This window comes from Carcharhinus amblyrhynchos, unplaced genomic scaffold (assembly GCF_965287045.1).
Source record: "Carcharhinus amblyrhynchos unplaced genomic scaffold, sCarAmb.v2.hapA scaffold_724, whole genome shotgun sequence".
In the NCBI taxonomy this organism is placed as follows: domain Eukaryota; kingdom Metazoa; phylum Chordata; class Chondrichthyes; order Carcharhiniformes; family Carcharhinidae; genus Carcharhinus; species Carcharhinus amblyrhynchos.
This window is the reverse complement of record NW_027650464.1, coordinates 18426-33597: the sequence shown is the minus strand read 5'-3', so window position 1 is coordinate 33597 and position 15172 is coordinate 18426. Positions and strand designations below refer to the sequence as shown.

General features: G+C 47.7%; 1 protein-coding gene across 1 annotated transcript in view; it reads right to left on the bottom strand.

Annotated features, from left to right (window-relative positions):
* Positions 1–15172, bottom strand: part of LOC145339889 (dynactin subunit 1-like) — a gene marked incomplete at both ends in the record, with an annotated part of 62044 nt that overhangs the window by 42306 nt on the left and 4566 nt on the right. Inside the window, 2 exons of the mRNA XM_080184427.1 lie at positions 8551–8571; positions 9908–9939. Of these exons, the coding sequence (XP_080040553.1) occupies positions 8551–8571; positions 9908–9939 (53 nt within the window). The remainder of the gene's footprint in view (positions 1–8550; positions 8572–9907; positions 9940–15172) is intronic.

Genomic DNA, 15172 nt, shown 5'->3' with positions numbered 1-15172 from the left:
GAGGCGAACTCGTTGGGGTCTTTTAAGAGACTTCTGGATGAGTACAGGGGATTTAATGGGATTGAGAGTTATAGAACATAGAACACTACAGCACAAACAGGCCCTTCGGCCCATGAGTTGCGCCGATCACATCCATACTTACCAATCTATAGACCTATCTATAACCCCCAATCCCATTAAATCCCATATACTCATCCAGAAGTCTTTTAAAAGACCCCAGCAGGTTCGCCTCTACCACCACCAACGGCAGCCGATTCCACTCACTCACCACCCTCTGAGTGAGAAACCTTCCCCTAACAGGGATATAGATGGGGAGGAGTTTGTTAGGTGTGTTCAGGAAGGTTTCCTGACACAGTATGTGGACAAGCCTACGAAGGGAGAGGCTGTACTTGACCTGGTACTGGCGAATGAACCAGGGCAGGTGATGGATCTTTCGGTAGGAGAGCATCTCGGGAATGGTGACCATAATTCTATCTCCTTCACAATTGCGTTGGAATGAGATAGGATCAGGCAGGCTAGGAAGGTGTTTGTCTGGGGTAAGGGGAGATACGAAGAAGTCAGGAAGTTACTTGGACAAATAAACTGGAAGGAGGCGTTCTTAGGGAAAAGTACCGAAGGAAGGTGGCAGATATTCAAGGAATGTGTGTCTGGAGCTCTGAATGACAACGTTCCGATGAGACGAGGGGGTTTTGGTGGGTCGAGGGAACCGTGGTGCACAAAGGATGTGTTGAACCTAGTCAGGAAGAAAAGGAAGGTGTACAAGAGGTTCAGGGAATTAGGAGATGTTAAAGATCTTGAGGAGTATAAGGACTGTAGGAGGGAACTTAAAAGGGAAATTAGGAGAGCCAGAAGGGGTCATGAGAAGACCTTGGCGGGTAAGATTAAGGAGAATCCCAAGGCCTTCTATAAATATGTGAAAGGTAAAAGGATGAGAAGAGAAGGGATAGGACCTATAAAAGGTGAGGGGGGAAAGGTTTGTGTGGAACCAGAAGAAATGGCGGAGGTGCTTAACGAGTACTTCGCCTCAGTATTCACAGTGGAAGCCGATCTGGGAGATTTTGTTATGGATTTGCAGCAGATGGAAAAGATTGAGTTTGTGAATATTAAGGAGGAGGATGTGTTGGAACTTTTGAATTCTAGCAAGGTAGATAAGTCGCCGGGACCAGATGGGATGTACCCCAGGATACTGTGGGAGGCGAGGGAAGAGATTGCAGAGCCCCTGGCGATGATCTTTGCGTCGTCAATGGAGACGGGAGAGGTTCCAGAGGATTGGAGGATTGCGGATGTAGTTCCTATTTTCAAGAAAGGGAACAGAGATAGCCCGGGAAATTACCGACCGGTGAGTCTGACCTCAGTGGTTGGTAAGCTGATGGAGAGGCTTCTGAGGGACAAGATTTACGAACATTTGGAGAGGTTTGACATGATCAGGAATAGTCAGCATGGATTTGTCAAGGGCAGGTCGTGCCTTACAAGCCTAGTTGAGTTCTTCGATAATGTGACTGAACACGTTGACGAAGGAAGTGCCGTGGACGTAGTGTACATGGACTTCAGCAAGGCGTTTGATAAGGTCCCCCATGCAAGACTTCTTGAGAAGGTGAGAGGGCATGGGATCCAAGGGCCTTTGGCCTTGTGGATCCAGAACTGGCTTGCCTGCAGAAGGCAGAGAGTGGTTGTGGATGGGGCTTTTTCTGAATGGAGGTCAGTCACCAGCGGAGTGCCTCAAGGATCTGTTCTGGGACCCTTGTTGTTTGTCATTTTCATAAATGACCTGGATGAGGAAGTGGAGGGATGGGTAAGTAAGTTCGCTGATGACACGAAGGTCGGTGGTGTTGTGGATGGTCTGGAAGGATGTTAAAAGTTGCAGCAGGACATAGATAGGATGCAGGACTGGGCGGAGAAGTGGCAGATGGACTTCAACGCGGATAAATATGTAGTCGTCCATTTTGGCAGAACCAACGGGATGAACGAGTACACTATCAAGGGCAGAAGTCTGAGTAGTGTTGAGGAGCAGAAGGATCTTGGGGTCTGGGCCCACAGGACTCTTAAATCGGCCTCGCAGGTGGAGGAGGTGGTCAAGAAGGCGTATGGTGTACTGGCCTTCATTAATCGAGGGATTGAGTTTAGGAGTCGGGAGGTAATGCTGCAACTTTATAAGACCCTTGTCAGGCCTCATTTAGAGTACTGTGCGCAGTTCTGGTCGCCTCACTATAGGAAAGATGTAGAAGCTATTGAAAGGGTACAGAGGAGATTTACAAGGATGTTGCCTGGATTGGGAGGCATGCCTTATGAAGTTAGGTTGAGGGAGCTGGGACTCTTTTCCCTGGAGAGACGAAGGTTGAGAGGCGACCTGATAGAAGTTTACAAAATGTTGAGAGGAATAGATTGGGTGGACTCTCAGAGGCTATTTCCCCGGGTTGAAATGGTCGCTACGAGAGGACACAGGTTTAAGGTGCGGGGAGGGAGGTTCAGAAGTGATGTTAGGGGTAAGTTTTTCACTCAGAGGGTGGTGAGTGAATGGAATCGGCTGCCGTCAGTGGTGGTGGAGGCGAACTCGCTGGGGTCTTTTAAAAGACTCCTGGATGAGTATATGGGGTTTAATGAGATTGAGGGTTATAGATAGGTCTGTAGGTTGGTAGGTGATGATGTGATCGGCGCAACTTGTGGGCCGAAGGGCCTGTTTGTGCTGTAGTGTTCTATGTTCTATCTCCTCTGTACTTGCTTCCCTGCACCTTAAATCTGTGACCTCTCGTAGTGACCATTTCAGCCCTGGGAAATAGCCTCCGAGAATCCACCCTATCTATTCCTCTCAACATTTTATAAACCTCAGTCAGGTCGCCTCTCAACCTACGTCTCTCCAGGGAGAAGAGTCCGAGCTCCCTCAACCTATCTTCATAAGGCATGCCTCCCAATCCAGGCAAGATAGGCCTGATAGGTATGGATATGATCAGTGCAACTTGTGGGCCGAAGGGCCTGTTTGTGCTGTAGTGTTCTATGTTCCATGGACAAAAGAGTTGAATTCCAGATGTGAGGTGAGAGTGACAGCCCTTGACATCAAGGCTGCATTCGACTGAGCGTGGCATCAAGGATCCTAGTGAACCGGAATCAATGGATATCGGGGGGCAACTTGTTTCTACAAATACATAAAAGTAAAAGAGTAGCTAAAGTAAACATTGGTCCTTTAGAGGATGAGAAGGGGATGCTATAACTGGAAATGAGAAAATGGTTGAGGCATTGAACAGGTATTTTGTGTCGGTCTTCACAGCGGAAGACACAAATAACACAGCAAAAACTGATGATAGGAAGGCTATGGCAGGTGAGGACCAAGAAACTATTATCACTAAAGAGAGAGTGCTGCAAGTTAATGGGACTAAAGGTAGACAAGTCTCCTGGTCCTGATGGAATGTATCCCAGGGTACTAAAAGAGATGGCAGGAGAAATAGCAACTGCACTAGTGGTAATTTACCAAAATTCACTGGACTCTGGGGTGATTCCTGCAGATTGGAAAACAGCAAATGTGATGCTACTGTTTAAAAAAGGAGGTAGACAAAAGGCACGTAACTATAGGCCGGTTAGCTTAACTTCTGTAGTAGGGAAAATGCTTGAATCTATCATCAAGGAAGAAATAGCGAGACACCTGGATATAAATTGTCCGATTGGCAAGGTGCAGAATGGGTTCATGAAGGGTAGGTCATGTTTGACTAATTTGGTGGAATTCTTTGAGAACATTACATTTGCAGTGGACAGTGGGGAACCTGTGGATGTGGTGTATCTGGATTTCCACAAGGCATTTGATAAGATGCTGCACCAACTACTGCTACATAAGATAAAGGTGCACAGTGTTACGTGGATAGAGGATTGGTTAACTAACAGAAAGCAAAGAGTGGGGGTAAATGGGTGTTTTTCTGGTTGGTGATCAGTGACTAGTGGTGTGCCTCAGGGATCAATGTTGGGACCTCAATTGTTTACGATTTACATTGATAATTTGGAGTGAGGGATCAAGTGTAGTGTGTCAAAATTCACAGATGACACTAAGATGGGAGGCAGAACAAAGTGTGCAGAGGATGCTGAAAGTCTGCAAAGGGATATAGATAGTCTCAGTGAGTGGGTGAGGGTCTGGCAGATGGAGTACAATGTTGGTAAATGTGAGGTATCCATTTTGGTATAACAGCAAAATGGACTATTATTTAAATAGTAAAAGATTGCAGCAAGCTGCTGTGCAGAGGGACCTGGGTGTCCTTGTGCAGGAATCACAAGGAGTTGGTTTGCAGATACAGCAGGTAATGAAGAAGGTAAATGGTATTTTATCCTTCATTGCGAGAGGGATGGAGTTTAAAAACAGTGAGGTTATATTGCAGCTGTATAAGGTGCTGGTGAGGCCACACCTGGAGTTACTGTGTACAGTTTTGGTCTCCTTACTTGAGAAAGGATATACTGGCACTGGAGGGGGTGCAGAGGAGATTCACTAGGTTGATTCTGGAGTTGAGAGGGTTGGATTATGAGGAGAGACTGAGTAGACTGGGGATATACTCATTGGAATTCAGAAGAATGAGGGGAAATCTTATAGAAACATATAAGATTATGAAGGGAATCGATAAGATAGAAGCAGGGAAGTTGTTTCCACTGGTGGGTGAAACTAGAACTAGGGGGGATAGCCTCAAAATAAGGGGAAGCAGATTTAGGACTGAGTTGAGGAGGAACTTCTTCACACAAAGGGTTGTGAATCTGTGGAATTCCCTGCCCAGTGAAGCAGTTGAGGTTCCCTCATTGAATGTTTTTAAGGCAAGGATAGATACATTTTTGAACAGTGAAGGAATTAAGGGTTATGGTGAGCGGGCAGGTAAGTGGAGCTGAGTCCATGAAAAGATCAGCCATGGTCTTATTGAATGGCGGAGCAGGATCGAGGGAGCAGATGGTCAATTCCTGCTCCGAGTTCTTAAACTCTCCGCTGGTTGGACTCATACCTGGTACATAGGAAGATGGTTGTGGTTGTGGAGGGTCAGTCACCTCAGCTCCAGGACATCTCTGTAGGAGTCCCTCAGGGTTGTGTCCGAGGCCCAACCACCTTCAGCTGCTTCATCAATGACCTTCCCTCCATCATAAGGTCAGAAGTGGGGATGTTCACCGATGATTGCACAATGTTCAGCATCATTCGCCACTTAAAAAATTGCTCCTTAGTATCTAGGGCTGCTTAGGTTCAAGGGATTAGTGGGTGTAATATGTAGGGATATTGGGGTAGGGCCTGGGTGGGATTGTGTTGGGTGCAGACTCAATGGGCTGAAGGGCCTCTTTCTGCACTGTAGGGTTCTATGTTCCTCAGATACTGAAGCAGTTCGTGTTCAAATGCAGCAAGATCTGGACAATATCCAGGCTTGGGCTGACAACTGGCAGTGACATTCGGCCACACAAATACCAGGCAATGACCATCACCAATAAGAGACACTCTAACAATTCACCAAAGATCCTTAGACAGCACCTTCCAAACCCACGACCCCTTCCATCGAGAAGGACAAGGGCAGCAGATACATGGGAACACCCCCACCTGCAAGTTCCCCTCCAAACCACTCACCATCCTGACTTGGAAATATATCAGCCGTTCCTTCACTGACACCCGGTCAAAATCCTGGAATTCCCTCCCTAAAGGCATTGTGGGTCAACCCACAGAACACGGACTGCAGCGATTCGAGAAGGCAGCTCACCCCCACCTTCTCAAGGGGCAACTAGGGATGGGCAAGAAATGCTGGCCAGCCAGTGACACACATGTCCCACAAACCCCAAAGCTTTTTACTCTTATGTGAGAAATAAAAGCAAGACCAGGGTGAGGTTCGGGCCGGTCAAGGATAGTAGTGGGAACTTGTGCATGGAGTCAGAAGAGATAGGTGAGGCATTGAATGAATACTTTTCTTCAGTGTTCACTAAGGAGAGGGGCCATGTTTTTGAGGATGAGTGTGAGATACAGGCTGATGGGATAGAACATAGAACACTACAGCGCAGAACAGGCCCTTCGGCCCACGATGTTGCGCCGACCAGTTAAAAAACAATGACCCACTAACCTAACCCAATCCCTTTTCGTCCATAAACCTAGATAGAGAAGGTAGATGGTCTGAGGGAAGATATATTAGCAATTTTGAAAAACCTGAGGGTCGATAAGTCCCCTGGGCCAGATGGGATACATCTATCCTAAGATGGGAGTTTGGGAGGCAAGGGATGAGATTGCAGAGCCTTTGGCTTTGATCTTCAGGTCCTCACTGTCCACGGGGATTGTGCCAGAGGACTGGAGAGAGGTGAATGTTGTTCCTCTGTTCAAGAAAGGAAATAAGAATGACCCTGGTAATTATACGCCAGTTAGTCATAGTTCGGTAGTCGGTAAGTTAATGGAAAGGGTCCTGAGAGATAGGATTTATGAGCATTTGGAAAGATGCAGCTTAATCCAGGATAGTCAGCACGGTTTCGTGAGGGGTAAGTCCTGTCTCACAAATTTGATTGAATTCTTTGAGGAGGTAACTAAGTATGTGGATGAAGGTGGAGCAGTTGATGTTCTATACATGGATTTTAGTAAGGTGTTTGATGAGGTTCCCCATGGCAGGGTCATGAAGAAAGTAAGGAGGTGTGGGATAGAAGGAAATTTGGCTGATTGAATAAGTAACTGTCCGTGTCACAGAATACAGAGGGTGGTGGTGGAGGGAAAATTTTCAGACTGGAGGCCAGTTACCAGCGATGTACCACAGGGATCAGTGCTGGGTCCTCTGCTATTTGTGATTTTTATCAATGACTTGGAAGAGGGGGCTGAAGGGTGGGTTAGTCAATTTGCTGATGACACCAAGATTGGTGGAGTAGTGGATGAGGTGGAGGGCTCTTGTAGGCTGCAAAGAGACATTGATAGGATGCAGAGCTGGGCAGAAAAGTGGTAGATGGAGTTTAACCCTGATAAGTGTGAGGTGTACTGGTGAGGCTGCAACTGGAGTAGTGTGTGCAGTTTTGGTCGCCGCACTTGCGCAAGGATATTTTGGCCTTGGAGGGGGTGCAGGGGAGGTTCACTAGGCTGATACCGGAGATGAGGGGGTTAGACTATGAAGAGAGACTAAATAGACTGGGTTCTGTAATCGTTGGAGTTTAGAAGGATGAGGGGGGATCTTATAGACACGTATAAGATAATGAAAGGGATAGATAGGGTGGAGGTAAACAGATTCTTCCCGCTCAGAAAGGACAGCAGGACTAGAGGGCACAGCCTCAAGATAAGGGGGGGTGCAGTTTAGAACGGAGCTGAGGAGGAACTTCTTCACTCAAAGGGTGGTGAATCTCTGGAATTCTCTGCCCGTTGAAGTGGTGGAGGCTACCTCACTAAATATATTTAAGTCACGGGTAGATAGGTTTTTGACAGACAAGGGAATTAAAGGTTATGGGGAGAGAGCGGGAAAGTGGAACTGATCCACTTCAGATCAGCCATGATCTTATTGAATGGCGGGGCAGGCTCGAAGGGCTAGATGGCCTACTCCTGCCCCTACTTCTTATGTTCTTATGATTCATTTTGGTAGGACAAATTTGAATGCGGATTACAGGGTCAATGGCAGGGTTCTGAGCAATGTGGAGGAACAGAGAGATCTTGGGGTTCATATCCACAGATCTCAAAGTTGCCACTTAAGTGGATAGAACCGCGAAGAAGGCTTATAGTTTATTACCAGGGGGTTTGAGTTTAAGAGCTGTGGGGTTATGCTGCAACTATACCAGACATTGGTGAGACCACATTTGGAATATTGAGTTCAGTTCTGGTCACCTCACTATAAGAAGGATGTGGAAGCATTGGAGAGAGTGCAGAGGAGATTTACCAGGATGCTGCCTGGTTTGGAGGGTAGGTCTTATGAGGAAAGGTTGAGGGAGCTGGGGCTTTTCTCTTTAGAGTGGAGGAGGATGAGAGGCGACTTAATAGAGGTTTATAAGATGATGAGAGGGATTGATAGAGTGGATGTGGAGAGACTATTTCCTCGGGTGGATGTAGCTGTTACTAGGGGGCATAACTATAAGGCTCATGTTGGGAGATATAGGAGGGATGTCCGAGGTAGATTCTTTACTCAGAGAGTGGTTGGGTGTGGAATGGACTGCCTGCTGTGATAGTGGAATCGGACACTTTAGGAACTTTCAAGCAGTTATTGGATAGGCACATGGAGCACACCGGAATGATAGGGAGTGGGATAGCTTGATCTTGGGTTCGGACAAAGCTCGGCACAACATTGAGGGCTGAAGGGCCTGTACCGTGCTGTACTGTTCTATGTTCTATGAATGAACAAAAAAACCACCCCAGTTACTCAGTGAGAGATCCCTGGCCCAGTTACTCAGTATGAGATACCCGCCCCAGATACACCGTGTTTGAGAGATATCCACCCCAGTTACTCAGTGAGCAAGACAGCCATTCCCCCGTGCAGCAGGATGTGGGTGATGTGAATAGATAGGAATGTTGAGATGAGCATGGAGAATGGCAGCAGTATGACCGTGCCCAGAAACATGCCCATGCACACACAGCCAAGCAACAGACACACATACACCAGCATGCAGCACCTTTTTAGGCTTTGCTCCACGCTGCATGAAGGTTAAGGATCACAAGGTTAAAGGTTAAAAGACAGAGTATAACATCACACAGTTCCTCAGCCTCACTAATTTTTACTTGTTCCAAGAGTGGGAGCATCATTGGCCAGAGCAATGTCGATCCCTCACCCACAACCAGTGTGCTGGAGTACAGTCCAGGGGGAGAGGGAGGGAGCTGGGATACTCGACAGCCTCTGTCAACAGGGCACAGGGATTAAAGAACAAGGGCAGCAGATACATGGGAACACCCCCACCTGCAAGTTCCCCTCCAAACCACTCACCATCCTGACTTGGAAATATATCGACCGTTCCTTCACTGTCACCCGGTCAAAATCCTGGAATTCCCTCCCTAACGGCATTGTGGGTCAACCCACAGAACACGGACTGCAGCGATTCGAGAAGGCAGCTCACCACCACCTTCTCAAGGGGCAACTAGGGATGGGTAAGAAATGCTGGCCAGCCAGTGACACACATGTCCCACAAATGAGTAATAAAAATCCCTCAACACTCAGTGATGGTACGAGGGCGATACCTCAACAGTCTCAGTGAATACTGAGAGAGGATCAAGGGAGATCCTTGACAGACTCAGTAGTGATGGAGATTTTTTTGCTGGAAATGGATAATTTTGAATTAAGAACGGTTAGAGAGAAAACATCACAACCTGGAGAAATAACTGGCCAACAGGGGGAGGAGAAGGTATTTACTTATAATCAGATGTTATAATGTAGATTTAGTGTCAGTCCGTGTAGAACAAAGAAAGAGCAAGACAGGGGAACAATAGGATGAGAGGTTCGAGAAGATCTCCTCCAGGTGTCCATGGCTTTTCCAGCTGGGAATGGATTTTAGCCTGATCCTGGGATATTTCTCTGGATTAAAACTCCAGGGTAGCCGCAGTATAACTGGCAAATCACATTGTCAATCTCCACAACCCCCAACTCTGTGTGTTTCATTTCACACACTAACCTCTTTATCAAATCAGATCAAAACCCAGCACACTCACCGGCTCACTCCATCTATTTCCCTGGTCACACACTCCAAAAACATTTACCTTCCATTAATACAGGTCCCACATCAACAAATGGGTAAAACCAGATTCCCCACCGAGCTTCCCCATAATGTCTGGAGGGGCAGGGGCCGGCTCCCAGAGCGGGCAGGGAAGACGTCTCTGGGTCCAAGGGCAGGTGGGGGTTCAGGCAGCACTGGGAGGTTTGGGGGGAGGGGGGGGCGTGGGGAGCAGGCCTGGGGGGCGGTGAGTTTGTCTCCAGGAGCTTTATTTGGGGCAAGGCAGGATTGAACCTGTTATTACATGCCGGCTGCCAGCTTCACTCACCAGCTTGCTGCTTTTCGGAGTTTCAGTTAACTCTGTAAAAGATAAAAACAGATCTATCAGAATCACAAAACATTACAGTGCAAAACTGGCCCATCGGCACCTCCAGTCTACACCAACGCATGAAAGGCCCTGACCTGCCCACCTAATCCCACTGACCAGCACATGGCCCATAACCCTGAATGTTCTGATGTGCCAAGCACTCACACTCATTTTAAAGGATGTGAGGCACCCCACCTCCACCACCTGAGTTATATAGTCATAGAGGTTTACAGCATGGAAAAGGCCCTTCAGCCCAACTTGTCCATGCTGCCCTTTCTTTTATTGGAGAGTGGCAAATGTTGTGCTTTTGTTTATCCACATTTCAGACATCCTGAAAGGGGAGGGTGAGGAACCAGAGGTTGTAGTACATATAGGTACTACTGACGTAGGCAAGAAGAGGGAGGCAGTCGTGAAAAGGGACTATAGGGAACTGGGTAGGCAGCTGAGGAAGAGGAATGCGAAGGTAGTAATCTCAGGATTGCTGCCTGTGCCACGGGAGAATGAGGGAAGAAATGGAATGAGGTGGAGGCTGAATGTGTGGCTGAGGGACTGGTGCAGAGGGCAGGGATTTCGGTTCCTACATCATTGGGACCTCTTTAGGGGCAGGTGTGACCTGTACAGTAAAGACGGGTGGCACTTAAATCCCAGGGGGACTAATATCTTGGCGGGAAGACTGGCTAAGGCTACCGGGGGGACTTTAAACTAGAAAGGATGGGGGGAGGGAATTGTGATGGGGAAACTGGGACGGAGGAGGTTAGCTCCCATGTAGGGGAGGACCGCAGGCAGTATGGGGGGGAGGTTAGGCAGGGGGTGGAGAAGGGAAATGCCCAGACTGAGGGGCTGAAGTGTATATATTTTAACGCCAGGAGTGTAGTGAATAAGGTAGATGAGCTTAGGGCGTGGATTGCTGCTTGGGAATGTGATGTGGTGGCCATTACGGAGACTTGGATGTCTCAGGGACAGGACTGGGTACTTCAGGTGCCAGGATTCAGATGCTTCAGGAAGGACAGGGAGGGTGGCAGAAGAGGTGGTGGAGTGGCACTGTTGATCAGGGACAGTGTCATGGCTGCAGAGAAAGAGGATGCAGTGGAGGGACTATCTACAGAGCATCTGTGGATGGAAGTTATGAACAGCAAAGGGTCGAAAACTTTGCTGGGTGTATTCTATAGGCCGCCCAATAGTGACAGGGAAGTTGAGGTGCAGATAGGGAAACAGATTCTGGAGAGATGTATTAATAACAGAGTTGTCGTGATGGGAGACTTCAATTTCCCAAACATCGACTGGAATATCCCTAGGGTAAGGGGTTTGGATGGGGAGGAGTTTGTTAGGTGTGTTCAGGAGGGTTTCCTGACACAGTATGTGGATAAGCCTACGAGGGGAGAGGCTGTACTTGACCTGGTACTGGCGAATGAACCAGGGCAGGTGATGGATCTCTCGGTAGGAGAGCATCTCGGGAATGGTGACCATAATTCTATCTCCTTCACAATTGCGTTGGAACGAGATAGGATCAGGCAGGCTAGGAAGGTGTTTGTCTGGAGTAAGGGGAGATACGAAGAAGTCAGGAAGTTACTTGGACAAATAAACTGGAAGGAGGCGTTCTTAGGGAAAAGTACCGAAGGAAGGTGGCGGATATTCAAGGAATGTTTGTCTGGAGCTCTGCATGACAATGTTCCGATGAGACAAGGGGGTTTTTGGTAGGTCGCGGGAACCGTGGTGCACGAAGGCTGTGGTGAACCTAGTCAGGAGGAAAAGGAAGGTGTATAAAAGGTTCAGGGAACTAGGAGATGTTAGGGATCTTGAGGAGTATAAGGACTGTAGAAAGGAGCTTAAAAGGGAAATTAAGAGAGCCAGAAGGGGTCATGAGAAGACCTTGGCGGGTAAGATTAAGGAGAATCCCAAGGCCTTCTATAAATATGTGAAAGGTAAAAGGATGAGAAGAGAAGGGATAGGACCTATAAAAGGTGAAGGGGGAAAGGTCTGTGTGGAACCAGAAGAAATGGCAGAGGTGCTTAATGAGTACTTTGCCTCAGTATTCACAGTGGAAGCTGATCTGGGAGATTTTGCTACGGATTTGCATCAGATGGAAAAGATTGAGTTTGTGGATATTAAGGTGGAGGATGTGTTAGAACTTTTGAATTCTATCAAGATAGATAAGTCGCCGGGACCAGATGGGATGTACCCCAGGATACTGTGGGAGGCGAGGGAAGTGATTGCAGAGCCCCTGGCGATGATCTTTGCATCGTCAATGGAGACGGGAGAGGTTCCAGAAGATTGGAGGATTGCGGATGTAGTCCCTATTTTCAAGAAAGGGAACAGAGATAGCCCGGGAAATTACCGACCGGTGAGTCTGACCTCAGTGGTTGGTAAGCTGACGGAGAGGCTACTGAGGGACAAGATTTACGAGCATTTGGAGAGGTTTGACACGATCAGGAATAGTCAGCATGGATTTGTCAAGGGCAGGTCGTGCCTTACGAGCCTAGTTGAGTTCTTCGATAATGTGACTGAACACATTGACGAAGGAAGTGCAGTGGACGTGGTGTACATGGACTTCAGCAAGGCGTTTGATAAGGTCCCCATGCAAGACTTCTTGAGAAGGTGAGAGGGCATGGGATCCAAGGGGCTTTGGCCTTGTGGATCCAGAACTGGCTTGCCTGCAGAAGGCAGAGAGTGGTTGTGGATGGGTCTTTTTCGGCATGGAGGTCAGTCACCAGTGGAGTGCCCCACGGATCTGTTCTAGGACCCTTGCTGTTTGTCATTTTCATAAATGACCTGGATGAGGAAGTGGAGGCATGATGACACGAAGGTCGGTGGTGTTGTGGATGGTCTGGAAGGATGTCAAAAGTTGCAGTGGGACATAAATAGGATGCAGGACTGGGCGGAGAAGTGGCAGATGGACTTCAACGCGGATAAATGTGTAGTCGTCCATTTTGGCAGAACCAATGGGATGAACGAGTACACTATCAAGGGCAGGAGTCTTAGTAGTGTTGAAGAGCAGAAGGATCTTGGGGTCCGGGTCCACAGGACTCTTAAATCGGCCTCGCAGGTGGAGGAGGTGGTCAAGAAGGCGTATGGTGTACTGGCCTTCATAAATCGAGGGATTGAGTTTAGGAGTTGGGAGGTAATGCTGCAACTTTATAAGACCCTTGTCAGGCCTCATTTGGAGTACTGTGCGCAGTTCTGGTCGCCTCACTATAGGAAGGATGTAGAAGCTATTGAGAGGGTACAGAGGAGATTTACAAGGATGTTGCCTGGACTGGGAGGCATGCCTTATGAAGTTAGGTTGAGGGAGCTGGGACTCTTCTCCCTGGAGAGACGAAGGTTGAGAGGCGACCTGATAGAAGTTTATAAAATGTTGAGAGAAATAGATAGGGTGGATTCTCAGAGGCTATTTCCCCGGGTTGAAATGGTCGCTACGAGAGGACACAGATTGAAGGTGCGGGGAGGGAAGTACAGAAGTGATGTTAGGGATAAGTTTTTCACTCAGAGGGTGGTGAGTGAGTGGAATCGGCTGCCGTCAGTGGTAGTGGTGGTGGAGGCGAACTCGCTGGGGTCTTTTAAAAGACTTCTGGATGAGTATATGGGGTTTAATGGGATTGGGGGTTATAGATAGGTCTATAGATTGGTAGGTGTTGGTGTGATCGGCGCAACTCGTGGGCCGAAGGGCCTGTTTGTGCTGTAGTGTTCGATGTTCTATGTTTAAAAGGGGCTGCAGGGAAAAGCCTGGGAACTACAGGCCAGTGAGCCTCACATCTGTGGTGGGTAAATTGTTGGAAGGTATTTTGAGAGACAGGGTCTACAAACATTTAGAGACACAAGGGCCGATTAGGGACAGTCAGCGTGGCTTTGTGAGTGGATAATCATGTCTCACAAATTTAATTGAGGTTTTTGAAGGGGTAACCAAGAAGGTAGATGAGGGCAGTGCAGTTGATGTTGTCTACATGGACTTTAGCAAAGCCTTTGACAAGGTACCACATGGTAAGACAAAGGAAATTTGGCATGTCAACTATGACTCTCACCAATTTTCACAGATGCACCATAGAAAGCATTCTTTCTGGTTGTATCACAGCTTGGTGTGGGCTCCTGCTCTGCCCAAGACCACAAGGAACTACAAAAGATCATGAATGTAGCCCAATCCATCTCACAAACCAGCCTCCCATCCATTGACTGTTTACACTTCCCGCTGCCTCAGCAAAGCAGCCGGGATAATTAAGGACCCCACCACGCACCCCGGACACATTCTTCTGTCGGGAAAAAGATACAAAAGTCTGAGGTCATGTACCAAACAAGCCAAGAACAGCTTCTTCCCTGCTGCTGTCAGACTTTTGAATGGACCTATCTTGCAACAAGCTGATCTTTCTTTACACTCTAGCTAGGACTGTAACGCTACACCCTCTCCTTTCCTTCTCTATGAATGGTATGCTTTGTAGTGCTCAAGAAACAATACTTTTCACTGTATGTTAAATGATAATAAATCAAATCACTGATCTGCCCATTCCACAAACCTGTCCACATCAGAATTGCTACAGTGCAGTGAAGGCCATTTGGCCCAATCAGTCTGCACCAACTCAGAGAGAATCTTACCCAGACCCTCTCACCCACCCTATCCTGCAACATTTCCCATGCTAGTCTGTACATCTTGGGATACTGAGGGGCAATTTAGCGTAGCCAATGCAACTAAACCACATATCTGATCTAGGATTGCAACAGGATCCTGATCAATTGGGCCAGTGGGCTGACGAATGGCAGATGGAGTTTAATTTAGATAAATGCGAGGTGATGCATTTTGGTCGATTGAACCAGGGCAGGACTTACTCAGTTAATAGTAGGGTGTTGGGGAGAGTTACAGAACAAAGAGATCTCGGGGTACAGGTTCATAGCTCCTTGAAAGTGGAGTCACAGGTGTACAGAGTGGTGAAGAAGGCATTCAGCATGCTTGGTTTCATCGGTCAGAACATTGAATACAGGAGTTGGACTGTCCTGTTGAAGTTGTACAAGACATTGGTAAGGCCACACTTGGAATACTGTGTACAATTCTGGTCACCCTATTATAGAAAGGATATTATTAAACTAGAAAGAGTGCAGAGAAGATTTACTAGGATGCGGCCGGCGCTTGATGGATTGAGTTATTTGAAGAGGCTGGATAGACTGGGACATTTTTCTCTGGAGTGTAGGAGGCTGAAGGGTGACCTTGTAGAGGTCTATAAAATAATGAGGGGCACAGATCAG